This window comes from Anopheles coluzzii, chromosome 3 (genome assembly GCF_943734685.1).
Source record: "Anopheles coluzzii chromosome 3, AcolN3, whole genome shotgun sequence".
Classification (NCBI taxonomy): domain Eukaryota; kingdom Metazoa; phylum Arthropoda; class Insecta; order Diptera; family Culicidae; genus Anopheles; species Anopheles coluzzii.
In genome coordinates this window covers 7,855,135-7,882,458 of record NC_064671.1, presented here as the reverse complement: position 1 = coordinate 7,882,458, position 27,324 = coordinate 7,855,135, and the positions used below count along the sequence as shown (strand labels likewise).

Sequence of the window (27,324 nt, the reverse complement as noted above, 5' to 3'; positions counted from 1 at the left end):
CAAGAATCTCAGCAAGAACCAAGCACATACAACAGTACAGACAGTTCCGTAATGATGCGTTTTTAATCGTTTTTTACCGAATTTAGTGCTCAAAGACGTAACGAATGTGGCAAACGAAGACGGGGGGGGAAGGAGAGAAGTTAATAGACGAAAAAGAGAGATATCTTCCACAAGCGTTTCGTTTGTGCGAACCGTTTGAAAGTAGCGAGTGAGTGAGCGTGAGCGTCGATAGATCGTTTTACCAGTAAAAGTAAAATACGAAACAACCCAGTCAAACAACACCACGCGCGCTATTGATATTAAGCGTTTTTATCTAGTTTTTAATCAACTTCTATTTCCGATCTATGACAAATCGCAAAAAAAAATGAATAAACAAAAAAAGAAAGAAAAACATTTAAAACAAAACGGGCGTCTGTCTCGTGTTCTTTCCTTTTAACTCACGATTATCACAAACCTAAGGCATCACAGCAAAGCTACAATAATGTATCGTACATTTATTTATAATTTTCCTTTATCCTCTTTTCTTTTGCCTTTCAGTTCGCTTGCTCTCTCTCTCTCTCTCTCTCTCTCTCTCTCTCGCGCTTTCCTACTGCCTTCAGCATTCTGGGGATATTATAATTATTGTTAATAGTATAGTTTCCTTTCTTTTTACTGCCGCCATACGAATGTGGCACAACAATACGTTGTGCAAATGGGAGAAAAATATAAGCGATCGCCTCTCGGGGGTGTGAAGAGAATTGTTTTTCTATTCTCACTTGTTTGCTCTTTTTCATTCGCCTCTTTGCAGCAGCCAGTTAACATGTGTTACTCTCGTTTAATTTATTTATCCGAATAATAATATATAGCTACATTATGATACGGGTGTCTGTGTATGTGTTGAGGGAGGGTATTATTAAGTAGTTTCCATTTCTTACAACCACTCTCTATTTTAATTGTATTAGCTTTTCCTCTTTTCATTCCCCATTGTTGTCCTGTGTCTTTTCACCTTTCTTACAAGAGTTTCTTTGCACAACGGTACAACCACACACTGTTTGCGCTCTACTTTCTTATTGCTCTTTCTGCCATTTTTCAACTTGACCATTTTCCATAGTTTGATACAATTTTTAAGTACTATCACTTTTACCACTAACTCATTGGATGAGAATTTTCAAAAAAAAAACATTCAATACAAGAAAATAGAAAAAGCGCAAACAAAATTTAAATTAAACTACAAAAAGAATAAAAAAGATGAAAGGCGAAACCATACACAACATCACATAGAAAGGGGAAAACCAAACTAAACAATAACACAAATTCTTACTAGCTTGTATTCTCCAATAGCAAAAAGTCTTACACACAAAAAGGTAGTAAGTTGAGAATAGAAAGAAAGGGAAGTTTTAACACATACCATTGCTACTGTGTACGGTGTTGTAAATATGTATTTATGCGCGTCCGTGTCTTCCCAATTTGCTTCTATCTTGCGCTAATAAACTTCACCATTCCGCCTGTAATTCTCCTGTTTGCTTTTTTTCTCGGGGTTTCTCATTTGCGATTGGACGGAAAACACCAGATCCGGTGGCGTGGCCACACTATTTTCTTCTTCTTTTTTTCTACCTTTTTTTGAGCTGATCTCACACTCACATCATCGCGCACAAGGGAACAATCTCTTTCGCTTTTTTGCCTACCCCATTTTCATTCTTCTCTCTCTCTCTCTCTCTTTCTTTGCTCTTTAAGGATGGCAATCTGCACGCTTGGAACTCACAGTAGCCGCCCGGAAAAATTAGCGCACTAGGAACGGGGGAGTATCAGAGTCAATTGTGTTGTGACGGGGAAGATCACTTGATCGGGGGAGGGTGTCCGCGTTCGACTTAGTAATTACACATTACACAGAAACACAGCTTCTTCTTGATTTATGGGGACACATACATCACATACACACCACCTTAACTAGTACCATCCGGCGGGTCACCATCATCATCATCTAGGGTCCATTAACAAGAATACGAATGCGTTTCGGGGGGGGCGTTTTACAACACGATCAACAATCAAATGCTTCCAAACATTCTTGTAACGCGCGCGACACTACACACACCTGCTTGAGCCACACATTAATATAGTTTTTTTTGTAAGTGTTTCATGCTTAATTTCACTTGCACTTGTTTTAGTAGCGGGTTCCTATAAGTAGATGTATATTGTGTTGGTTGGTTGGCTGGGTTGACTGGAGAGCGGTGTTGTGTGGTTGATATTGTTACACTATTGTATATGTTTCCCTAAAAGTGTTCAAAGTATTGCCTACGTTAACTCTTTCCAGTTTCCATATGTCTTATCTCATCCTTTGCCCCTTTCCTCTAAAGCTTATGAATAAGTTCCTCGTTTTTTTGTTTTGCTAGTCCCGTTGGAGCAATCCTTTTCTCGCGTTTTCTCCCGTTAGCGTAACAGCGCGCTGGTTATGAATTACCGTACAAGCTAGGACGTGAGAGGCGTTTTGATGTCTTTTACACTTGGCTTCCCCTACAACATTACCAAACACGAAGCATTCAGAGGGAGCACGCGGCATCAGCAGTAGCGAATTTGTTTAGTAAAGATACCGTGCAGTAAAACCTTTCCTTAGTTTGATACAATTATCGCGTTTTACACTGCCCTCCTTCACTTGCCTCTTTTCTACTATTATTATGCACAGCAAAAATCGGTATATACAAACGCAAAATGCATAATGTTCGTAACACACACACTCTCGCAAACAGAACAATCACATTCAAGCCAAACACACGGTCGCTGATGCGAAACACACTCACTCCCATTCTTTATCCCATTCTTCGCTAGCTATCTGTCCAGGACGGGGCATCATAATGTCCCAAACGAAGCAGCTTTTTTTCTGATCTGGAATACAGGGTTTTAAAAAGAGTTCTCATACTTGTGGGAAACTTTCATGACTCTTTCGTACATGAAATGAAAACGTACATCAAAGAAATTGGACTCTATAGCACCCTTTTTGAACAAATCCAATAGGAATTTCCAATGAGTGTCCAACAAGGGTGCCATAGAGTCCAATTCTCGTCATAGAACGATCATTTCTTATAAGAAAAATCTAGAATAATACAATTGCTAAATGAAAGAATGGAGTGCTGTATTGGGGGACGCGAATCGAAAGACAAATTAATTTCCATTCCCTGCCGCATTTGAGTATAGCTCTCTCTTTGCGTACCTTCCTATGCTTCTTATCGCCCCGCACTGATTTGCACACACTTTGTTCTGCAATTGCTTTCTAAATAGTGGATCCCGATTTACGATTTAGCAGGAAGTGAGTGACCGAGACCCCGAGGAAGTAGTAGTGGAAAGTGCTGGCTTCTTTCCTAAGCACGGTAAATCTAATCCCACTCCTCCTTCTCCTCCGCTTCTCTTTTCTCTTCCCATTATCCATTGCATTACAAATAAAACCAAATCTTGCGCGGTGACTAAACTAAAATCAATGGATGGAAGAGATGAGTCCAAAATGAGATAAAAACCTTTGCTTTCGTTTATAAGCTACTACAAATCTATACAATTGAAGCTAGTACTTAGACGTGCCTGTGACGTCAGACATCCTTTCACGCAACAAAAATAACACAAAATAAACATAAATTAAGCTCTTGGACAATGAAAGACACACACCCAGCCCCTTCGCGAGTAAAGGGCCCAGCTTGTGGTGCGGAAAACGTATTGCAAATAGAAACAAGAGAGTGTAAGAGAGGGAGAGAGAGAATACTTAATTAAACACCGGCGGGCAGTAGCAACAGTGGCTTGGCTGCTGCTGTTGGTGCCGTTGCTGGATGCTGCAACGCTGCTGGTGCCGTCGTTTCGGTGTAGTACCGGGAGTTGTTTGCGTTTGCGTCTCATTCGGTAGGTTCCTCCGGGAAGCCGGATACCTCGGTTTGCTCCTGCACCGGGTTGCCGTCCGACTGGTACGATATTCGCAGACGCATCCTTAGCGTTGCCTGTACCGTAAAAGAATGCGCAATAAATTAGTAAACAATTTAAAGGACTTGTTTTTAAGCGCTTCATTACCTTTGCTGTGCTAGTAACACGCATTTCCTGCGTTATCGTTCCACCGGGCGGTAACGTAGACCCCGATGGGGAGAGCATCTGCAGGGAGAAGCTTCTCGGAACGGCCGCCTTTAAAGTAGAGAGGACAAAACGTTTGTAAGCAAAAGAATGTTCGCATTTAAATGAAGTTGAAAGGAAGTCCAACCTGGAATAGATACTGCTCGAGGGTGGTGAGCGAATTGTTGGTCGCCGTCATCAGGATCTGCAATGCACCGCCCGTATGCTTCGCGGACAGTTGCACCAGGATACCATTTTTATCCAGTGCCGTCAGCAGTTTGGCATGTTCCTGCGAAAATAAAAAAAAAGCAATATTATGTTACCTTTTTGTACAAAACTCTCTCATTGCCAAACAGTACGTACATCGTTGTTGTTGATAACTGCCGCCGAAAAATCGCTAAACAAACTGCCGGTCGTGCCGTTTGTACTCACGAGCCCCGTCGGTGACGTGGGGCTGGTAAGGCTGCCCAGTCCACTGCCGAGCGGCGAGCCCAGCCCCGGCAGCATCGCCGGCATCGTCGTTGGCATCGCCGTTGGCGACAGGTTGGAGTTTAGCAGATTGTCGAGCCCACCGAAGGAGGAAGAGTTGGCCAGCAGGTTCGGTCCGCCGGTACCGTTCTTGATGCTATTGTCATTCAGGCTGTTCAAATCGAGCCCGATACCGCCGAGCACCGGTGTGCTGGCGCCGAGCGACGAATTGACAGCGGCCGGCGGTGTGCTGGCCGGCATATCGAGGCTGCCGAGCAGATCGAGCAGATCCTGATTGTTGCCGGTCGTGGGGGGTAACGGTGCACCGCCGACCCCCGATTTGCCGTTCGTGGTGGCGGTTGTGCTGCCGGAAATGAGCACATCGGCGGTCGGCGTCAGTGCCAGCCCATCGATCGGATCGTCCCCTCCACCGAGCAGATCGAGCAGGGCGCGCTGAAAGGGAAAAGATTATTAAAGTAAAAGCCTTTTTGGATTGAAAGCCAAATCACACTGCTTACCGAATCCGATCCCATCTTGCCAACCATACCGCCGGAGGTGTTGATCATCAGCGAGGAGTCGCCATCATCACCACCCTCGATCAGGTCGATGGTGGGTTGCTGATCGTCAAAGCCACCGCCCTCAGCGTCCGTGCCATTTGGAAGCGTTTTCTGTATCTTCGGCATCTTCTCGAGTAGTGCCGGCCGAAGATGGCTATAGTCGCGGAAGAGCTGCGCAAACTCGACGCCTCGCTGCTGCAGATCGATGTTCAAATGGGAACCGAACGCTTCGATCATTTGCTTCACGCGTGTCTCTCTGTAACAGCAACACAAAACCCGATTTAGGGACACACTTTTTCAGTAGTTCCACCTTGACACACTTTTGTACTTACTCTTCCTTCGTGCGGATGCGTGTGCTCAGCTTGGCCAGCGACACCAGCGCGTACTGTTTCGTCGTCGTCGAAACCGAGGTAGACCAGAGCAGCCGCTGATAGATATCGACCAGCTGATGTTCTGCAGGGATTTCAACATCTTTGCGTGTTTAAAGTTTGGACATACAGACATACATACACGTGGTGGTGGTGAGGGATGGTGATGTGGGCAAGCAATACCAGTACCGGCGTGAATCGGAGAACACGACAAAAAGGGAGAGAGAGAGAAAACACAAAACAAATGCTACAGGATCTGGGCCAACTACAAATTGCATCGTTTCACAAGGACATCAGCGTGACTATGGTCTGCTACATCTAAACAATGCCGAGGGGTCACACACTGCAGTCGGACTCATTATAGAAGCAAGTGCAACTACTATCCATCACCAGGCTGCTTTGCTGATGCATCTGTCGGACATCATCCTTCTCGCACACTGCACCTACCTTCGATTCTTTCCGAGCTGAGCAACAGATCACCGTACTCTCCGATCGTCCACACGGCCACCTGCAGCAGCGGCTGTTTTTCCTCCGAGTTTGCCACATTGTGCACCGAGCTCCAGAGACGCAGCCCAATGTACGCCTGCTCCTCCGGGGGACTGTTGAGAATGAGATGAATCGTAGACGACACCACGTCATCGCGCACATAATTGCCAGCCTGCCGAATAAAGCAAAGTTTGTATCAGCAAAACAACCCTTCAGCGAACCTTCCCTGCAAAATGAACTCACCGCTATCAGCACGCTGAGCAGCGTGTCCAACCGCCAGCGGATCGAGGTGGCGTACCGCTCCGCCACGTGCACCATGCGGCTGCTGCACTGCGCCTTAAACTCCGGGTCCGCCTTCTCGAGAAACACGAGCAGCTCCTTCGACATGGCGCGTATGTTTTGCGAGTTGATCAGCGCAAACGAGAGCTCCATCGCTCGCCGCCTGATCGAGACGTCCGGATCCTTCAGGCACTCCAGTATCGTGGTGCGGTGCCGCTGCACCGCCGAGATGTCCGCGTGCACCGTCCGCAGCAGCGTGTTCAGCGCGACGTACCGGATGTTCTTGTCGCTGTTCAGCAGGAACCGGCCGAGTATGTTCACCGCCAGCACACGAAGGCCACCTTCGGATCTGATTTTTTGGAGTAGGGAATAGACGAGATTTAAGCAATTGTTTGTGAAAAAGGTAGACCCGGTAGCTTCCAAACGCCTTACTTGATATCCATAATGGAAAGCACCGTCTCGTAGAGGATCGTGTTGCCCACGTTTTTGCTCGTCTCCGTGTTGGTTGCCACCTGTGCCAGTATGTCGTTCATCGCTTCCGACGCGTCCGGATCGTTGTGTCCGAGGATTCTTAGCAGACGCAAGATTTTCACCTACAACACAAAGGGGAAAGATGGAAGGAGAAGAGAGATTTAAATCAGAGACACACAGCCAATCGTTACTCGGTTTTTACTGATGCTTACCTGCAGGAATGGATCACTAACGCCGCTCACGTCGTGCTCCGGCGAGTAGCCAGCCAGTATCAGATTTTTCAGGATTCGCACCAGATTCGGCACAATCTGCAGCCAGTCACACAGCCGTAAAAAGGACGTGCGAAAGAGAAATAACAGGCAAAAGAGACACACAAAAAACATGGAATACGTTAGCGTGAAACTGTGAATGGCACTTCCAGCGGGATTGGGGAGATGGGGATAGACATATCGAGTGGTCCACAGCGAGCGTGAAGAAACGCCCCCCCGGGGGAGGGGAGAAGAAGTTCCGGAAAAAGGATTGCGCTTTTTAAAGGACACTTTTTCCGTCTCTGCCGATTCCGATTGCCACCAGACAAAAGATGCACCAACTTTTACGTTCTCGAAAAAGGATAGAAGGTGTGCTATGCCTGCGAAGAAGTCATCCTCATGGCATTGGGAGGAAAAACAATCACTGTGTGCCGTCGTCGTCGTCGTCGTTTCGTTTCCAGGAACTAGGTTGGGAAGGGGTTGTTTTTTGCTCCCGGGTTTTTGAATTTAACTGCCATCATCCTTCTTTCTTTGTTTTAGCGAAAGTGTAGAGGGATGATGCAGGTGTAAGGGACAAAGGACAGATACACACACACACACATATATAGGACGACATAGAGAGAAGGAATCATACACACAAACGGGCACGGGAACACGAACAACGTGAAGGTCGGTGAGTCGGTCGGGATGGAGCCATGGCGCTTGGGATGAAGCTACACCGTGAGCAGACATGAAGACATTTTGATGCTAGGTTTGGTAATGCATTTTTATAGCACATTGCACACATAGTACCACCGTGAAAAGGATTCGTTTCGAGTGGATCGAGGACGGGGACAAAGCTGAAGCAGCATTCCAATACATTTGCCCTCCCCTTTCAAAACGCGGAAAGGGATGAAAATGAATGCGCTTTAAAGGGATTGAGCAATTCATTCTCGTGGAATAGGATACTGTTATTGATTGGAAGCCATATTCCAGGCGAGTTAACCTTTTGTTTAGCAAGTGTGTTAAGTTTAGGTTTAGAAATACATGTTTGTATATTATTTATTGATTGTTTATATAAACCTAAACCAAATGATGAACTTTAACAGGCAAGAAATGGAGTAGTTTTGCGTGTTTTCATTAAAATATCTCATAAAATGAAACGAAAACTAGTACAGCCTACACTTAATAGAAGCATCAATAAACATTAGAGCACGTCACGCCGACACACGCCTTAAAAATTAGCAAATAAAACAAGAATCAAAGCATAATTACGATGCAGCTAGCATATTGCCTAGGGATGGAGATGCATTAGAGCTTTCAGAGGAACGGCAGCAACATGAATAAATCATGCCCGAAAGTGTATATAGTGTACACACACAGAAACACACAAACGATAGGCTCATGCACAAGATTGGGGAAGCTGCGAGGAGGGGGACAAGGAAAATGGGAAACACACGCCATCGAATTTAAAATCAAGTCACAGAGAATAACACAAAAATTCAAGCCTCCCAAAAAAGCTCCACCGAACCACTCCACAGCCACTCAGAAGGACCAATAGTGGCTGTGAAAAGCGAACAGTTGGGAGGGAAAAAAGGCATACAAACACATACACACCCAGCGAGAAAAGCACAACCTCGTGTATCTCGGGGGCAGCAGACGATGCCGAGCGATGGACAACACATAACGAGGCGAATGTTCGTCGGCGAGGATTTTTGCAAACCTGCCGGACACACCGCCGCCGTGGTAAACGTTCCGAACCGTCTTTCTCCCCGTCGTTGCAACACCTCTCTTGTATGCATTTGCATTGGATGGGAATGATGAATATTTTAGGAGCCCTGTTTCTCTAGGCACCTGGGTGTATGAAAAGTGAGACGATTCGAAACGATACTGGGACGGAAGACAGCACACACAACACAACCGATGCCATTCGAGGCTGGTTTTATGAATTTCCCTTCCCTATGCTTCTTGTGCGAAGAACAGAATTGGCATGCAATTGAGCTGCTGCCGTTTGGTGGTGAAGCGGAAGCATTCCCGGGCATTAGTAAACTGGGCTGGAGTGTGTGGAGAGCTATAGGGTGGCGCACTAGACACCCTACTAACACTCGTGTTTGATTGATTGGCGTGGCGGGCAGTGGTGTATCAGTTATGAACGATTATTGAGCGTGTGCATCGGATTGAAACGCCACGCCATGCCGATTTTTTGTCAAATCTGCATTTAAACGGCCATGTCATTGAATCGGTATCATGCAGGAGGAGGATTTCAATAAATAGAAAATAAATCCACTTTAAGGGAATTATAGTTAAACGATAAAGCAGTCCAAAGCTTAAAAAGAAATAGAGATTCAATTAATTAAAATTAAATTAACATCCCAAAAAGCCCAAACAAAGCTTAACTTTCGACTGCCGAAATTACCACAAAAACCACACAAAAAAAGGGAAAACTTTTGGAAGCCATTTAAAATCGGAAAACGATAAATAACACCACAAACAAGGATAACAAACAACAGCCGAAGTAGTACAAGGCTACTAATACCCACGGTCCGCGCCGTGCCGTGCCGTGTCGTGCCGTTGCGTGCTCTATCGTTTTGCGTGTCGGAGCAGTTCTTCGCTCTCCGGTAGCAGTAACGCAGAACGGCAAAGAAGTGGCAAAGTTTTGTAACTTTTTCGGGCACAGAAAACACAGCAAAAGAGCGCCGCCGGAAGAACGGAAGACACTCACAAAGCAAACTTCACGCAAACACTTTGTTTTACACATCGTGGCGGTTTGTTGTGGCGGCAGCAGTAATGTCCATCCACAAAGCGTTACGTTTATTTGTTGGACAGTGCACAGTTTCTGGCGAACCGAAATGTTGGCAACAGTTGATATTTTACGGGTCTGTAATTAACTACAAGTTCGTTCGCCGGCGTGGGGACAAGACAAATGAAACACAACAAAGCGGTGGCGGTGCGGCGGGCGTTTTGCGCAAACAGCTTATAAAAGTAAAAGATATCATAAATATTACATTACAGCCAAAGTCGTAACAACGAAAGCAGGATAGCACAACACAACTTACTTACACAACAATGAATCTATAATAAAAACACACACACATACACACTCAATCGATGCAATAATGATACAGCACAAAAAAGCACAGAAACAAAGTGGAGGGTAATTGGTTGAGAGAGGCATTTATGGGGCGCACTCTGGCCAGCTTTCTGTCATAGGAGTAGTAGCTGGTCTTCATTTCTTCCTTTATGATACTATACTATATAGGCTATATGTTTTTAAAGGGATGATTCACGGTTTTAAAAGGACTCGGTTCGATTGTTGAAGTGATTTTAATACTGGGAAGTTGCTTTTAAACAAACGGGAGAAAGTATTTAGCGATGTCCTGGAACATTACACCAGTGAAAAATACACTAAACGGATGGAGTGGATGGTTTATAGTACGAAAGTAGGCAGTTACAGGGGACTATACATAGAGAGAGAGAAATAGCTATGTAGATAGAGAGAGATAGTGTGTGAGAGAGAGAGAGAGAGAGAGCACGAGAGGGAGCATGGCTAAGATATGTGTGGGGCATTACCTCTTGATTTCCACTATCCTGGCAAGCAATGAGCAAATGGTACGTGGGAAGGGAGGAAGTAACAGCAAGAAAATGGTTAAAATACATAGTATAAAGATGTTGCTCGGTTTATTACACCGAACCGTACCCCTCGTAGCAAATATGGAATGGAATAGAAGCGCCATTTGTGTACGGCTATTTCTGATCTAGCGAGACACGCATGGCGCATGAAAAATGTACGCAATAGCTACGCATCAGCCTCCTCCTCTACGCGCAGCATGGTTCTTACAAGGTTTTGGCCGTCTGAAGTGACTTTGTTCTTTGAAAGCAATGGCCAATTGATTCCAATCCAATCCAATGCGTGTTTGCCGCCCAAGAGGAGCGTGTGAGCGAAGTCTTAAAAACAAAACGGAAACACAATGTAAAACACAAAAAAAAAACCAAAAAAGCCACAAAAGAGAGTACCGAAAAGAAACGCTATTCTCTACACACTCTACTGTTGCTAAAATTGCTTTACAGTTTCAGAACGTGGTTGTGAGTGCATATTCTAGAAAAAAGTGTCAAAATTGTGTCAAAAATAAACATACGCTTTGTCTAACTAGAGTAAACAACGCTAAACTAGTTCTATTCTACTACACTACACTAAACTGCCCACAAAAACTACGCCCAAAATGGTTGCAAATTGCTTTAAAATCTTTGCAAAATGCTTGCCAATTTTGTGTCTTTTTTTCCTTCAACAAATGCTCTGCGCGCAATAGCGTTTAATTAAAAACTGTTTTGAAAACTACGCGAAAAAATGCATTGAAATCATGTTGCTATTTGCCTACACAACACCGTTGACACAACAACATTAGAGAAAAATGGCAATAAAAACACAAATGCTAATATAAGTACGCGCTATCGTCTAACAAAAAACATACGCCTACCGACAGAAACGAAAGGGCTCGTAATTAAAGAGATGGGGATGCGGACACACCGACAGCTCAATTCATTCCAGATATTAAGGGAAAAAGAATAGCAAAATGTACATTAAATCGTTTCACTCGATTGAGCTACTTTACTATCGCTTAGAGTGTGTAGCACAGCACAGGGTGTCTATTGGCTAGTGTCACTAATTGCTAAACTAGTTTACCGATAAATATCACAAAACTAATCCAACAAAATCAAAACACAGAGAAAAATATAAGAAAAAGAGTGAAAATAATGCTTCAAAAGACAAAAACAAAAACTAAACATCATCTTCAAGTGAACCGAAACACAAAAGAGATGCCCTCCTTTATTATCTCAAGGGCTCCAGTGTGTGTGTAGAGTGCTCCTATAAAAGTGTACACAGTACACGGGTACTGATTTCAGGTGCAGATTAACCGATAAACAGGTGAAACGGCAAGTTCGTTTCGTGTTTTTGTGTGTAATAACATCGTAAGCTTGCCAAAAAATAGTCTTACCTTTTTAAAGTGATTCAACGTGTCGGAACTCTTTTCGCACATCTCCGTGATGAGTGTGACGCCAGCGATTAAAATTCCTGTTCAGTAAAAAGGGCGGAAAAAACAGAAAAAATTAGTCCACAGCAGATAAATTGTCCTTATTCATTCATTTCCATCCGTGCTCCCCACAATCCACACCTTCTTTCCGTACCGCAAGAAGAAAGCAAACGACTTTACAACGATGACAAACGGACGCACAAGCCAAGCCAAGTGGGGAGGTGGGTGCAAACACAGGCTCGTAAAAGGTTTCACTTGTCTTAATTAGCCAGCCAGCATATGCGTCCGGCCACTGCCTTTGCGGCGGGGTAGTAGGCGCGCGTTCGCTTCGCTGGTGGCTATTGATTATTGCGTTAGCGTTAGCCAGTGTGGCTACACTACACGTGGCACCGGGTTGGTTTTGCTGACGCTGCACCAGCTAATTTCGCCAACCGTACCCTAATGAATATATCAGCATAAATTACATCCCTGTCTGCGATACTGGGAGACTCTCCAGTGACGGTTTTCCGTATCGTTTTAGAGCCACACAGCACCAACAGCGTGCGATGAGACTTCAGCAGCTTGTTACTATCGTTGCTTGAAGGTGTTTATCCCCGCTCTTGGCTTGGCTTGGCTTGGTTGTTAATTACTGGTGTGGCTTACAGCCGTAAATTGGAGGTACTGGAGCGTTTGTGTAACACCTTCCAACTAGCTCCCGAGCGGGAAAGTGTCTTAAAACGCCCGAGTAGTTAACAATTAAAGCAAGATTTAATCCTCTTTTTCTAAGCGTCATTTGTTTGCAATCATTCACCTACAGCGGAAGCTTTTTCCGTCCTTTTAAATCCTACTCCTGTGTACATGCGTCTACCCTCAATTCAGAAATGCATGATGCACACTGCACCCATTTACCGTGATTTTTCTCGTTCAGCAGCGACCGGGTCGCCGGAAGAAAGATTTCCATCAGCTCCGGCACCCGCTTGATGATCCGGAACGCGCACAGGGCGGCCTTTTTCCGGATGTACGCGTTCGGCGAGCGCATTAGCTTTTCCACCTCGCCTGCCAAGTCCCGGGCCATCTCCGGGGACGCGATCGCACCGAGCGTACAGAGCGCCAGCCCCACGACGAACTGTGTTGGACTGTTGAGGTCACTGTAACGCACAGAGAGAGAGAGAGAGAGAGAAGAACGGTGAAGATGGGGCCGGGGTACGATGAGTTCCATTACGCGTTACTTACTTCTTCAAACAGTTGGTAATCAGCAGATGGACGTCCTGCCGCTCGTCCAGCAGCAGCATCGCGCCGAGATAGCCGATCCGCTTGTCGGTGAACCGCGGGCTGGCCGTCAGCTTCAGACACTCGAGCTGGCCGAAGTGGGCCGGATAGCCGAGCATGTGTATGTACAGCAGCTTGGCAATGTTGCGACACCGCCAGACCGAGTCCTCCTCGCGGAAGGTGCTGCGGATGTAGGCGCACTCGCGGTTCACCACCGCCCGCTCCTCGGCCGCCGTCCGGGCGGCCCGAATCTGTCGGATGAGATCGCGCAGGCGGGTCGGTGTCGGGATCCGTACTACAAGTGGGGGGGGGGGGGGGGAAGTAATTTAAATGGAATTAGAAGCTTGTTTAGAGCCGCGATTTCTTCTTGAGCTGGACGAGATTGCTACTTGAGCTTCAGAGCGAAGCGAGCAGATATTGCGATGCCTTTAAAGTAATGCTCATGCTACCCCCTGCCAGAAAATCAATGTTTAAACATTATCCAATCTTTCTATTAATAGTTTGTGTTGTTCGTTGCGTGTACAAATTATCCAACAGCAGGGCGGAGGAGCAGGGTCTGTCGTGCTTCCGGACCGGCTGGAGAGAATATTAATTAGCTTGAATCGATAGCATGAAGCTCGTGTCGGAAGCATAACAAACCAAACAAAAAAATCCACTCCAAACGAGCGGAAGAAGCATAGTTCGATCGTCCGAACCTTCCTCCACGTAGTACACAACGAACTTCCGGCGGGCACGAGCTTTGCTCACCATTCACATTGATTTGATGGAAAATGGTCGCAACGATTTAGTTGGAAAATGGTTGTCCCGTACGGAGCCGCACCCAGAAATAAAACTAAAATCATAATATCGCTCGGGTCTCGAGAATAATGCTCGTCGTGTGCTGGTCGTGGAGCAGAGCAGCATGTGTAGTACCGCACAGCGTGTCATACACCAGGTTCAAACCAATCGCGTCCATACAGGGCCGGTTAGGAGGACACAAAAGAAGCAGCATCATTGCAACCATTGCTGCTCCCTGTTTGATGAAAAGAAACCGCAACCACCGTTTGCAGAAGCTGTTTGGCCGTTTCGGGACCGTTTTGGTCCGTTCATTTGGGTTCGTTCATGCATGGCAATGTTTGCTCACCTCGTTCTATCGTTTCGTTGATGGCTTGTCGTATCGTGGCCATGTTAAACGCTGGATTGAACCTAAAAAAAGAGAGAGAAAGAGAAAGAAGGTAAAACATACAATTTAAATCAGTATTTATGTAACAGCATCGTTGAAGAAGGGGTCATTTTTGCGTTGATTTAATGGAAGGTTGATTCTAACACTCAGAAAAGGCCAACTTTTAATTACTCTCCACAAGGATCGCATGACAAATCACTACTCCTCCGGTGAGGATAAATTAATATAGTATGGAATTCTCATGTGGCTCTGAAAAGCTTCACGCTAACGACGTGAAAGACATATCTCGGATGCGGGAAATAATTAGGCAATTATCACCAGGTGATACTATCGACCGACTATCCTGCCACAATCCCTACCCCTACGGAGCGGCAAGAGTATTATTATCTAACTATTACGTGCCATCATAGCAAGCGGCCAGCATAGACACACAAACGCTCACACACGCCATCACCATCATCATCATCAGCATGTGAGCGTAATTCGGTGCTTCATATAGATCGTTAGTCTCCTGGAGTTGGTGGAGTGGAATAGAACATTGCTTCTCGGTATACTTCGGCTGTCGTAACACGATACGGAGGTTCATCAAAATGCGTGATAAGTAACATAATATATCCAGTAAATTGTCGCAACCACGTAAAATATTCTTAGATTACCCCCTGGCTCCTCAACCCCCTCTAACAGAACCGGAAATGTCACAAACCTTGGCCATAGCAGAACAGACGAACCAAGAAGCTGTTTTGCGACAGTCCAATCGAGTCCAATCGGAGGCTAATCGTCCTCGTCTTCCAGAGCAACATCATGCTGCTGAGGCTTTGCCTTCCCGCCCGCGTGTATCAAAAAACGATTACGGGCACGTGTGAAGGGGGGGGGGGGGGAAAGCATAATATTGCCATGATAATCATAACCCGTGTCGATGTCGTCGATGTTGCAACGAGCCAACGAGCAGCGTGTGGCTGTGTGTGCAACAAGACCGATCGATTGGAAGGTGTTCAAGTGGAACACCCGATTGCTTTCCATCAAAGCACCACACAAATGGATGGATGGATGGTTGACTAAACGTGTTATGTGTGTGTGTGTTGTGGCCAAAAGACGATGAGGCGGTGGCGAAGGGTCGACGCTAACTCCCTACATGCCCTTCCTACACTGGATGTTGCTACCGAGAGTTGGGAATAAAATAAAAATACACAAAACCCAAAATGCCACACCGCAACGCACACATGAAAGTGTAAGGAAATTGATGCCGATACGCACGAACGAATTGTAAATAAAGGTCCACAAAGGTTCGGTGCCGCTGTAAGCGAAACGCTTCGGAGTATTATAATAGGAACCTTGCGCCATCTTGGATTCGGCAAGATAGCAACAAATTCCAATGAATTTCGAAACAAGAAGACAAGCACAACATCAAACTTTGGTTGCCAAAGGTTGCTCCAAGTAGGCTCTGGAAGGTGTTAACAGTACGGTAAGGTCACGATTCTCTAAACGACTCAGAAGTTACAAGCTTCAATGTCAATTTGGTGTTAACAGCGTTATGAAGAAGAGTGGTACCAAATTATCGGGACAGTGCAAATAAGTTGAAAAGTGAACATCCTGAGATTTGAGAAATTAAAAAGAGATCATATTGAAGATAAGTATGAGTGTCATAAAACATAACGGTCATCTGCAAACCCTCCAGGGACGGTTTTGGATTCTACAGAGCACCGCCGGGACTTGTCGAAAAAATGCCAAAAATGAAACGAACCCTCGCTCCCCAGGGAACACTCTACCTCCAAAAACCAAAGCTCCACCAAAACCACCTTCTTCAAGTGTAATGCAATCCACCGGAGGACGGTCCACTGTTTTCCCACAACACCCGAGTCGGTCGTATGTACAATCTCTACCGCAAAGTTGATCTAAGATTATGCTCCACTGGGACACCTTTGGCTCTGTCCGCTTACTTAGTCGCCCTACTATCTGTAATCCCTTTAGGTCACAAGGCCACAAAACAACACACACTAGACTGAAGAGGACTTGCCGAGCTCTGCTTCGCCCCTCTCGTGTCCTTTGGAGTTGTTAGAAGAGGGTACAGGACGACGAGCTAGGCGAATTTTAATCACGAATCACCTGACCACCGGTTCGTCCGAGCAAAACCCAACGCCGACGTCACGTACGGCACGTAAAATCAAGGTGTGTACGAGACGACGGCGAATGACGATGCGGTTTGGTTAGGTAGAACACACCAACAATCTGGCCCCAAAAACTAGACCACCCCATGTCATGCCAGGGTAAAATTTCATGATGGCGATGGCGATGATGATGATGAAGATTATGATCGTGTGGCAAAAGGTGTCCTGTCCAGCTGGCGTGTTGCCCACCGGCAATTCCGTGCCATTCGGTGTCAATTCATTTTAGCCTAGCTGAAGGAAATGTCCTTACCGACCGGGGCAGATGGGGCGAGAGTGGTGTGGGTTTATTAACTTAAAATATTAAATTTTTAGTCGAGTCATGCTCCAAAACGAGAGGGTTCTTTTGTGTAACCTTTTTGGCAACTTTGGTAACTGAAGGGAATGGTTTATCTAGTGGATTATCTAACGTGTACCTTGGCACTTGTTAATTCTAACATCTTCAGAAGAATGTAGCAATATCATTGAGGAAATATTTGTTCCTCGTTAGAAAGAATTCTAGCGAGATGATTCATTCATCCAATAAACGTCATTAGCACTTCTTCCGCGCGAAACGTGCCTGGGTTTAGTTGTATTGGTTTTAGGGCGTGTTCTAAGCAGCGTTAGTGGGGCTTTTATAATCAATCCAGGGAAACAACCGCAAAGTTCTACATCATCCACACCAAAGTGTAGCTAACATCAACAACTGTCCCCATAATTTGCTTTTGAGAAACAGAAGCGCAATAACCCACGCCTTCCGCAATGATTAAGTAATCGTTTCTTATTTTTTATCTCACTCACACGCGATTCTACTCACGTACGTACTGCACTCACACTAGATAAGGGGGTTGCTCGCTCAATCCAAACTGGAATCTGGACCCATTTTAAAGAATAATTTAAATGTCTTCCCCCACACGGTGCTTGTCGGGAAAAACCTTAAATACATTGCAAAAGCTCAGTGTACAACAAACAACTCACATAATCCAACGCAAAGGAAGGGGACAGTTAGTGTTTATTGCACATTTTAATCCACCTTACACGGCACGCTCCTCTTCTTCCTTGGTTTGTGCATTTAATCAGCTTCCATCCGGCGAACGGGACGGGTTCCGGTGTGGAGTATAAAGCCACAAACACACACACACACAAAACCGGTAGTGCATCTGTTAATGCCTACTTAAGCTGACAACAAGCAAGCCGACCAACTTCAAGCCGGGCGGCAGCTGTGGCGCCATTTCAAAGCTGAGTAGGCCGGGAAATTGGAAGTCGCGGAATAGACAAACACAAACACAATGCACACTTGTGTTCATGGGAGGGAAAATTTGTACAGCCCCATACGGATCCATCACTCAATGACAATGATACTAGGGTACTACTAGGTACAATGGTTGCTGAACAGCACAGATGCAACCACGACAGAGTCGGATGAGAGACGTGAAGCATTTGAATGACGTTTGCAACTGCACTACGCTACGAACTGACCTCGGCGAGAAGTTCTATTGTCAAGGACTGCAATGGAGCAGCGGTGGTGTGTGTGAGTGAGCGTGTGCTTTACCAACAGCGTCATTGTGATGTGTGTATCGTGAGCTTTTCTTACTGATGTAGTGGTGTGTGCCATCGTAAGAGCTTTACAGATGATTCGTCATAGAATTTTAGAGAAAATGCATTTACATTTCATTGCAGTTAAGGGGTTGAGTGAGCTATTTTCTTCTGTTAATACGATATTCCTCCTGTTCGTCTACATGATTTTCAACAATTTCTTCTGTCGTCGACTTTAAACGCACATCAGCTGTTGTTGAGAATCATATTGATAAATGGGCATTAACATTTGGAAGGAACAGAGTAATAAGTGATTTTTCAGCAAACGATTTCATTTTCCCAACCTGACTAGCTTTGTCATTCGTTACTTAACAAATTAGTTCATTGGTGCTACTCGCTTGCGTTACGTGTTGCGCAAAACAAAACTGCACTTCCCTTCCATTGTCAGTCATTATTGCGAAGCGATTATCATAACGGACGGAAGCTGCCTGCCGTTCGACAGGCCTGAATGGATGCATTAGTCCACCATGGTGGGTGTCTCATGTGGTGGGGCGGCCCAGGTGAAGCCAACAATGTGTGTTGGCTGCGCACTGCGAGTGCAATGAAGCGTTTGTGTGTGGTTTGCGCTGCCCAGATGGTGTGTGCAGTTGGCACACGTTGATATTTCAGTAAGAATTTTCATCCAATATCAAGAGCTAGAGTCAGTTTCATTTCAGCAACCTTTACCCTCGCTTAAACGGTGACCTAAATCGTTGCTCCAAAAGGTACACGCCCGCTGGAGAATTTATTCTTTTTTTCGGATTCGCACAAAATGAGTTCGCGATATTTATGGGACCTTCCCCGCCCTCTCCATCTCCCCACAGTGAGGGTTCACGCCGAATCTGGGCCAGGCACTAAATCACAATCCCCGGATAGTTTGAACCTGGCAAACCTTGCAATCCCTATCCCTCTAGTGCTCTAACCCGACTTTGCTCTACTTACCCATGATCGGAGGCATTCATCCTGGCACTTGGGCCCTACAGCCAGCCGTCGTTGTCTAACTTTTCGCACGATGATTAATGCTCTCTCGCTCTCTTCGCCGCGTTTCCGTTCGCGTTTTGCCAGCCTTCGGTGGCAAAACTGGGTGGGCTGCAGGAAGAATTGCAGGTAGGTGGTGGTGGAGGATTACGTCTCGAGATCTTTTTCTCACTATCCGTTGTTTCTTTTCGCGCACTTTCACTCACACACACACACACGCGCGCGCACGGAAACGCACTCACAAGCACAAGTAAATAAACGCGGAAATCGTAGAGTAAGACGAAAGCGTATGCTGCAGCCACTGTTTGGACACTTGCCACTGTGCGGAAGTGAGCGATTTCGACGCGCCGGTAAATGATAAAGTTGGAGAACGAACCGAAAAGCGTTTGCTTTTCCACCGCGAGGTTCACATGAATGGAAAAGCGCGTCTTTCGAAGTAGGCCGATGCGTTTCTAAGACGTTCTGCTGCAGCTCTACAAATGTGCATGCGACAGAGGGAGAAAGAGAGTTAGAGATAGGGATGAAAAATTGTACACTTTAAAATCAGAACCGAATGAGAGTTTCTTTGCTTTTCATCCAATTCAATTAGAGGTCAGTGCCGCATAATGTTTGATGCGCCCCGATTTGTTCGTTCGTCGTTCTGTAGGCGTGTGTGTGTGACTAAAAAATGATGGTGATGGTGTTGGACTCCGATGGATCTGTCCCACCAGACCATTAATTGGAGTGGCCTTCTTAGATTGAAATTTAATGACAGCACTGTGCAGCAATTCAATTTATGCTGGATGGACTTTACACACTACCCTCCGTACCAACCAATTGCAGGGGCATCAGTATTTACTGTCAATTAAACTCTTACAGGAAGATTTGTAAATAACAGAAGGAATTAATCGATAAAGAAAGTTATTTAGTTACAGGGTTTACTACTCATAGCTGTGGGACACTCTATTGACTCTTTCTTACGAGAAATGAACTTAATGTAAAGGGAATTCCAATTCCCTGGATTCCAACTGGATTTGTCCAATAAGGGTGCTATAGAGTTCAATTTCCAACATATGAAGTTCATGTCCAATAAGAAAGAGACAAGGAAGTGTACTACAATTATGAGAACCCTTGGAAAATCATGTAACATTAGTTTAGCTTAAAATGTACTTAAAAGGAAAGGGTTGGTTGTTTGGTTATCCAAAGAGTTGCTTCAAAATGTATTTGATCAAAGGAAAGGAAAGATATGCAAATTCAAACTTCAACTCTTCCTTGAGTCGACAAACCATCTGTGCCATCTGTCGCCTCGTGCTCTTGCAATTCGTGTTATGATTGAATTATATTTCCCCCTGTCCATATTCGTAAGCTTCCTCCTGCCCAAATTATATTTACTCAACACTCGAAACTGCCGTGCCGTCGTCCAGCGCGCTCAAATGACGTCAGACGGCGGCTGCTGGAAATGAGCCCTCCCTTGCCCTGCATTCCCTCCCTCTCCCTGCACAGTCTTTGTTAACCACCGTCCGGTAAAGGTGACACGTTTCGCACATCAACCGACAAGTCGGGGAGGGTGCGCGACAAACTGAAATCATAAATCCGTCGCGATCGCTGCAACACACAATTAGAGCTGCATTTCGTGGGCCCTGTATTGGTACTGCGGTATTTGGTGGAAAATGGGCTCTTTGGTTTCGTTTCTTTTCCGATGCCCACACACAACCAGAACACGCTGCACACTTATGCACACCACACAGCCAGATGGATTTTAATACACACGTGAAGCAAAAACGGGGTAGGCGGCGATGCGTTCTGTCGATGGGTTGATGCGACTGTCGTAGTGTCACTTCGCTTTCATTAGCGCCTTCGAAAGGGGATGATGGGGGATGGTGACCAGTGAAACAGAGTGACGCAAAAAAGGGAACCCAAAACCGGACGGCAGCACACCTGTGCGTCATCCTTGCACACACTTGTTCGCACACAACTACACACAGCTCAAACGCACAGACACCACCACCGCTGTTTGGCACTTTAATCCTTTACCCTTTTTTTGCATAGTTTGTTGTAGCATAAACGATGCCATAAAGCACACATCACCGGACACATTACCGGTTGGGAGGATATTGTGTGCACTGTTCCGGGGAGGGGGGAGGGCTTATGGAAAGCGGATGCCATTCATGTGGAAAAGCACACACACATTCCGGCCCTGCGAGGTCAACACACCTCGCTGCCTTCATTGATCCTTTGGTACGGCGTTCCTCACAAGTAGGCGCAGAAGGGCTGAAGAGGTGTTGTGAGAAGGGCTTATGGAAACAAACATTCAGAACATAAGCCGTACCACTGGCGGTGCCCTGCTGCTGGACACACGCAAGTAGGCTTTGACAGCACACACACACGCACATGCGCGCATACCAACACACACATACACACACACAAACACGTCAGCACGGTAATTCTTTCCACGCACGGAGCCTGTCTTAATTTGGAGCGTTTTCTGCTGTCTTCCTCCCGTCTGGTGAGCTTTTTTTCCAGCCCCCACTACTCTCCCCCAAAAAGGGAAGCCTCATTTCCGAGGGATGCTTCTGGAAGTGTGCTGCTGTGGTCAATTAAGTGACCTGTTTGCCACTGCTGCTACACTTCCAGGAAGGTTTGCACTGTTGCCATTTCGCACACACACACACAATCCGACTTGAACCCACCGGACAACCGAGATGACCCCGAGCAGAGCAATCGTTTGCACCGTTTTCTTTTCGTATTGGATTTGCCACACTTACACACTGCCTCCTCCACACTGTTGGCCACTGGAGCTGGGCGCTTATTCAACTCTCCCTCTCTCCCTCGATCGGCACGGCACACACACACTTCTGCCAGCAAAGCCCGTGTAGGCCCCGAATCGCGGCCACCTGGGACAGCCTGGATGCGTTCAGCCAAAAAGGTGGAGCTTTCCTGCCACAGCCAGAGACACCGATCGTTTTTGGCAAAAGTCCACGCAAACACACGAGACGAAGACAGAAAAAATGGGTTTCGTTTTTCCTTTCTGCTCGTTTTGACTTTCTCCCTTGCGTGCGAGCGAGTACGGCTGGGCGGGACGGGTTCGTACACTGCTGGCCGAACGGTTGTCAGTTTGACAGTTGGGGGAGGATGTCTGTTGACCGCTGCAAACAAATGGAATTGCTTTTGGTGAATAAAAACTTGTATTTCATAGTTTAATTGGATACAATAAGATATTATGTTGTCAATAGCAAATGGATGCTATTTTATTCAACAGCTTAACAGATAAACGGAAAAAATAGCTTAAAATTAACTAAGAGAACGTCGCTGATTTGCATTCTTTTGTCTTAATTTATGCGGAGCATGCATCCCACATGCACCAACCTGCTGGTTTTTCCAGATGATGATTTTTCGATGACGTTGAATGACAGCTGTTGGCACATGTGACGCCTCCGCGGACAACGACGTAGCAAAACTAATGACATTTTGTGAAATATTTTTGGATAATTTACCTGTAAACTTACTAAAAATAAATTCTGTAGAATATGCTTAGATTTTGGCAACATTAAGGTGCGTAAAACCGTAGTAAATATTGTATGATAACCATCCATAGAATTTGATCTAGAGCAATATTTTGAAATGGCCGTTGCATATTGAAGCACAACATAAACAAAATTACATTTTTAATTCTTTCTTGAATGGATATCTTTTACAGACTATTGTTTCTTTTTGTAAGAGTCCATGCCTCAAGAGATGGCTTTTTCTAAATTCAAAACAAGTTAGAGAAAACATTTATCATGACAAAGTTAGGAAAAAGATATAATATTTGAGCCGTTTCAGACAGACAAAATGGTATTTCTTTCTCAAAATGGATTTTAATGACGCTGCAATCAAATTGCTCGTTGTCCAAAACCGGACTTGTTATGAAGAATGATGAACGTACATTGATCAGTTGCTGAAAGTCTCTCGCTCATAAGAAGCTGTCTGCTAGGAATTAGAAAGAAACAACGCACAAGACTCGGCCTTTTAGATTGGTTGGTTTTGGAAACGTTTCCGTTTATTGGTATTAAACGAGCATTAAGAAAGCACTTAAGTGTTAAGTCGTTTTTCATGAATCCGATCGATAGCGATCGTATGTTTCTTTTCTTTTTGTTTTTTTATTCGTTAGTGTGTTTATCCATGGGAGAGTACACAAATCAGCTTCATCATCATCGACCAAAAAGCACCTTTCAAGCTGATGCGATGTGGTAAAGTAAACTTAATAGAGCAAGAGAAAAGTAAGGATTCTCCCAAGACATGTGTGTTAGGTGTGTAGGGTGGTGTTTGATTGAATGAACGTAAAATAGATGCGTGCGCGCTAATGCGTGTGCGAAATACATAAAGGAATCTTTTGATCATAGAAACGCGCTGCCCTTCCGCTCTAATGATCCGCCGGGGTTCGCACGTCATCGATCTTGAGAATCATCTTGACGAGCTGGGTGGCGAGCACGATCTGCTGCTTCTTCGAGTGCAGCGATTCGATCACGTGATGTTCCTTCATGTCCGAGTTGCCGGTCAGCATGCAGTCCACGCCGAACGTCGAGCTGTTCTCCGTGCCCTGGCGTGCCTTCAGCTCGGACAGCGTTTCGATCGGCGACAGGCCACTGTTCTCCGCCAGCGCCAGAGGGATCGACTCCAGCGCAACGCTGAACGCACGGAACGCGTACTGCTCCAGCGTCGAGAGTTGATCCGCCTCGCGGGCCACCGCCAGCGAACAGCTAATTTCCGCCGCACCACCACCGTACACGATGCGCGAGTCACGGATCAGCGAACGCACCACGCACAGCGCATCGTGGATGGAGCGTTTCGCTTCCGCTGTGACCATCTGGTTGCCGCCGCGGATCAGCACCGTCACGGCGCGCGTGTTCAAGCAATCCTCAATCACCAGCATCTTGTCCTTGGTCGTGCCGAAGCTAAGCTCGCGCACCACACCCGCCGTACCGAGCTTGTCCGACGACAGTTCCTCAAACCGCGGCACGATGCGGCCACCGGTCGCGATCGCAATCAGCTCGATTTCCGGTCCACCGACCCAGCGGACGGCGGGCAGCTGCTGCTGGAGCAGCAGATGGTTCGCCTCGTCGTCGAAGCCCCACTGGCAGATGGCGAGCGTTGCGCCCGCATCCTTCACCTGCTTCACCATCTGCAGGAACTTCTCCTGCTCGTACTCGCGCAGCTTGCGGTAGTCGTCGGCCGACGTGACGTCCAGCTTATGCTTGGTCTTGGGCTTCGGCGGCTCGAACGGGCAGGTCAGGATCGCCAGCTTCACGTCCTTCAGCACGGTCGGCATCTGCGAGTGGCTCATCGTTTTGTCCACCACCACGCCCTTCACCAGGCAGGTGTCCTCCATCCGGCCGCCCACCTTGCACTCCAGCTTGATCAGCTCGAAGTTGACGTCCTTCTTCTCCAGGTCGGCCACCGTCAGCACGGCATCGACCGCAATCTCGGCCATCTGCCGGTGGCACTTGTTCACGATCTTGCTGCCGAGCGTCGTCATGGCGACGCGGATCAGTGGTTCCTTGTTGTCGCGCGACACCGGGAACGGGTGCGCGATCGTGTCCAGATGCTTCACCGCGCACTGGGCCGCGAGCTCGAACCCGTCCGCGATACGGATCGGATGGATGCCCCGGTCGAGCAGGGATTCGGCCTGTTCGAGCAGGGCACCGGCCAGCACCACCACACCGGTCGTACCGTCGCCGATCTCGTCGTCCTGCGACTGGCTGAGCTGCACCATCAGCTTGCCGATTTCGTGATCGACGTCCATCAGCTTCATGATGGTGGCACCGTCGTTCGTGACCGTGACCTCACCGTCCCCGCTAACCATCATCTTGTCCAGACCCTTCGGTCCGAGCGACGAACGGATGATCGAGGCAATCTGCTTCGCTGCCAAGATGTGACTCTGCGGGAGCGTAGGTGCGCAGGTTTGCGAACGAGAAAGAGAGAAGCAAACAAAGTGAGGTTAGGTGTGCGGTGCGGTATTCCGGCTGTGTACCGAAAATGGAATTGTGCAATGAAAATGGCCACAAATGGAACGCTTGGGGTGAGCAATCAGACGACACGATGGGAAAATTCAATTGATTTGTGGAAAATGCCGGAAAATGGCTATACAAAATCATGTTCCCAACTATGGAAGATTCGGTGGTCACGGGATGATTCATTGGCGAAAGAGGAAGCAACTGTCGAGGCGAACCTTACCTTGATGGCCTCATTGCCGGTCAGTCGCTTCTGGTTCTCCTGGTCCCGGAGCACGATGAACGGACGCCCGTATTCGTCACAGGCAAACGTTCCCGGTAAGGACATCATCTTGACCGATTTTCTGCGCTACACGCACACTGCAGGGAAGAGAAACAAGAGGAACGGTAACGGTAATTGTTAGACTCACGAGGTTTCGAAGCTTAATTAAAGCGCACGTGGGTAAGCAAAAGGAAAACTAACGAACCGAGAACAAAAACGAAGGTGAGTCACTCTTTTTGGAGGAAATGAAAAACGAATTTTCTTTCCGGCAAAAAACAGAGTATGGTCGTCTGTCTGCCTGCCAGCCTGCCTGTTTCTGCTTTGTGGTTCGCGTGTTTCTTTCTTATTTTTTTCTTTGGAATGAAATGACAGCCCGTTGGGCAAGGCGAGAGGTTTTGACGTTCAAAAATAGCTGTATCTCGCTCATTTTCTTTAGCCGTCTCTTGCTCGTTGAAAGTGCTCGTTTCGAGGTGCGTTTATGGGTAAAAGAAATGTACAGCCCTCTACGTTACATTGGAGAAGCGTTACATTCCTTAATATATTCCCAAGCAGCATTATTATTTTGTCATCCACGTGACCGAGCAGTGTACATAAATTAAATAAAAAATATTTAAAATTGCGATGAAAAAAGGTTAATTGCTTTAAAATGAAACGATATGTAATATTTTTAAATTACAAGTAAAAAAAGGTGTAATATTTTTCATTGATGCACTATGGTTTATGAAAAATAGTCTTACAGGGTTTCCCACGATTTATTGGTTGGTTCCCACGATTTATTGGTGCGTTCCCACGATTTTTTGGTCATTTCCCATAATTTTTTGGTAGCAACCCACGATTTATTGGTCGGTTCCCAAATATTATTGGTCGGTTCCCAAATATTATTGGTCGTTTCCCAAATATTATTGGTCGGTTCCCAAATATAATATAATATAATACCGACCAATAATATTTGGGAAACGACCAATAATATTTGGGAACCGACCAATAATATTTGGGAACCGACCAATAAATCGTGGGTTGCTACCAAAAAATTATGGGAAATGACCAAAAAATCGTGGGAACGCACCAATAAATCGTGGGAACCAACCAATAAATCGTGGGAAACCCTGTAAAGATGGAAGATGGAAACCCATTTTATGTTTAAAACTTGTTAAAATGTAATTAAATAAAACTTTTAGTTTTTTCAAACTCTGAGTGATGTTAAAAATAATAACTTTATGCAGTAGAACGTCGATTATCCGGGGGCGGATTAACCGGCGGGCGGCTTAACCGTGCGCATAAATGTGACAGCTGTTCAAACGTACGGCGAACATTTGCAGCGATAGTCAAGTGGGCAACCAGTTTTTTGTGCAGCTCTGTAGTGTTTAGTGGTATTTTCGAAATTCAAGTTTGTCCATGAAAAGTTGTCAAACCTATAGTTATTGAATAAAATAATATTCTACTAATGATTAATCGACTAATTCAAAGTGAATTAATCATAAAACTAGTGAATTTTATAATTTTTATATGAATTTGACATTTCTTGGACCATTATCCGTGCAAATCGATTAACCAGTAACCGTCCGGTCCCGAGCTGCCCGGATAATCGACGTTCTACTGTAGTAATATTTCAACTGTTTTTTTAAATTAATGAATTATCAATGAATTTATCTTTAATGGCGATTGCTTTACTTTTTAATATTCGTCAAAAAATTGTTGCTTTTCTCATTATCATTTAAAAATAATCAATACTAAGACATGATTATCGTTCAATTTGCTCATCCACAGCGATTAAAACAGGCGTTCAAAAATGTGCTTGGGTTTGCGATAAACAGGCGTTACGCGTAACGCTAGCGTAGCATAGAGGACTCAGCCTTACGTTTATCTTTTTGAAGCTGTTGGACATTTAACATTAAAAAAGAAAAACTATCTGAAAATTGCCCATTTCAGGCAAAAATACGTGAAAAATACTTAAAATATCTCAATATAAAATTTAAAATTCATATTCAGCAAATTTTCAAGTGATTCAGTTAATTCGAAAATCAACACAACTGCCATCCCACTC

At 45.8% G+C, this 27,324-nt stretch overlaps 2 protein-coding genes across 6 annotated transcripts; both read right to left on the bottom strand.

The window, feature by feature from the left end:
• Window positions 1-474: 474 nt before the first annotated feature.
• Window positions 475-22,108, bottom strand: LOC120959748 (AP-1 complex subunit gamma-1). Of its 5 annotated transcripts, none has more exons than XM_040383376.2 (17): window positions 21,719-22,108; window positions 19,014-19,522; window positions 14,317-14,378; window positions 13,158-13,488; window positions 12,834-13,072; window positions 11,910-11,986; window positions 10,486-10,503; window positions 6,901-6,996; window positions 6,650-6,810; window positions 6,182-6,566; window positions 5,900-6,110; window positions 5,417-5,555; window positions 5,046-5,340; window positions 4,423-4,980; window positions 4,208-4,348; window positions 4,024-4,131; window positions 475-3,953 (listed from the first exon to the last, which is right to left on the bottom strand). In XM_040383376.2, exons 2-17 carry the CDS (start codon window positions 19,031-19,033, stop codon window positions 3,852-3,854), a joined length of 2,943 nt encoding a protein of 980 aa, XP_040239310.1. In that variant the 5' UTR covers window positions 19,034-19,522; window positions 21,719-22,108; the 3' UTR covers window positions 475-3,851. The 5 variants fall into 5 exon arrangements, with proteins under 5 accessions (XP_040239310.1, XP_040239309.1, XP_040239312.1 ...); XM_040383375.2 differs by having other exon boundaries at window positions 21,794-22,108; XM_040383378.2 differs by having other exon boundaries at window positions 5,417-5,537; window positions 21,794-22,108.
• A 926-nt stretch (window positions 22,109-23,034) lies between these two features.
• Window positions 23,035-25,625, bottom strand: LOC120957037 (T-complex protein 1 subunit epsilon). The gene is made up of 3 exons (XM_040378959.2): window positions 25,486-25,625; window positions 25,242-25,378; window positions 23,035-24,945 (listed from the first exon to the last, which is right to left on the bottom strand). The coding sequence occupies exons 2-3, from the start codon at window positions 25,347-25,349 to the stop codon at window positions 23,431-23,433; spliced, it is 1,623 nt and encodes a 540-aa protein (XP_040234893.1). The 5' UTR covers window positions 25,350-25,378; window positions 25,486-25,625; the 3' UTR covers window positions 23,035-23,430.
• Between the last annotated feature and the right edge of the window lie 1,699 nt (window positions 25,626-27,324).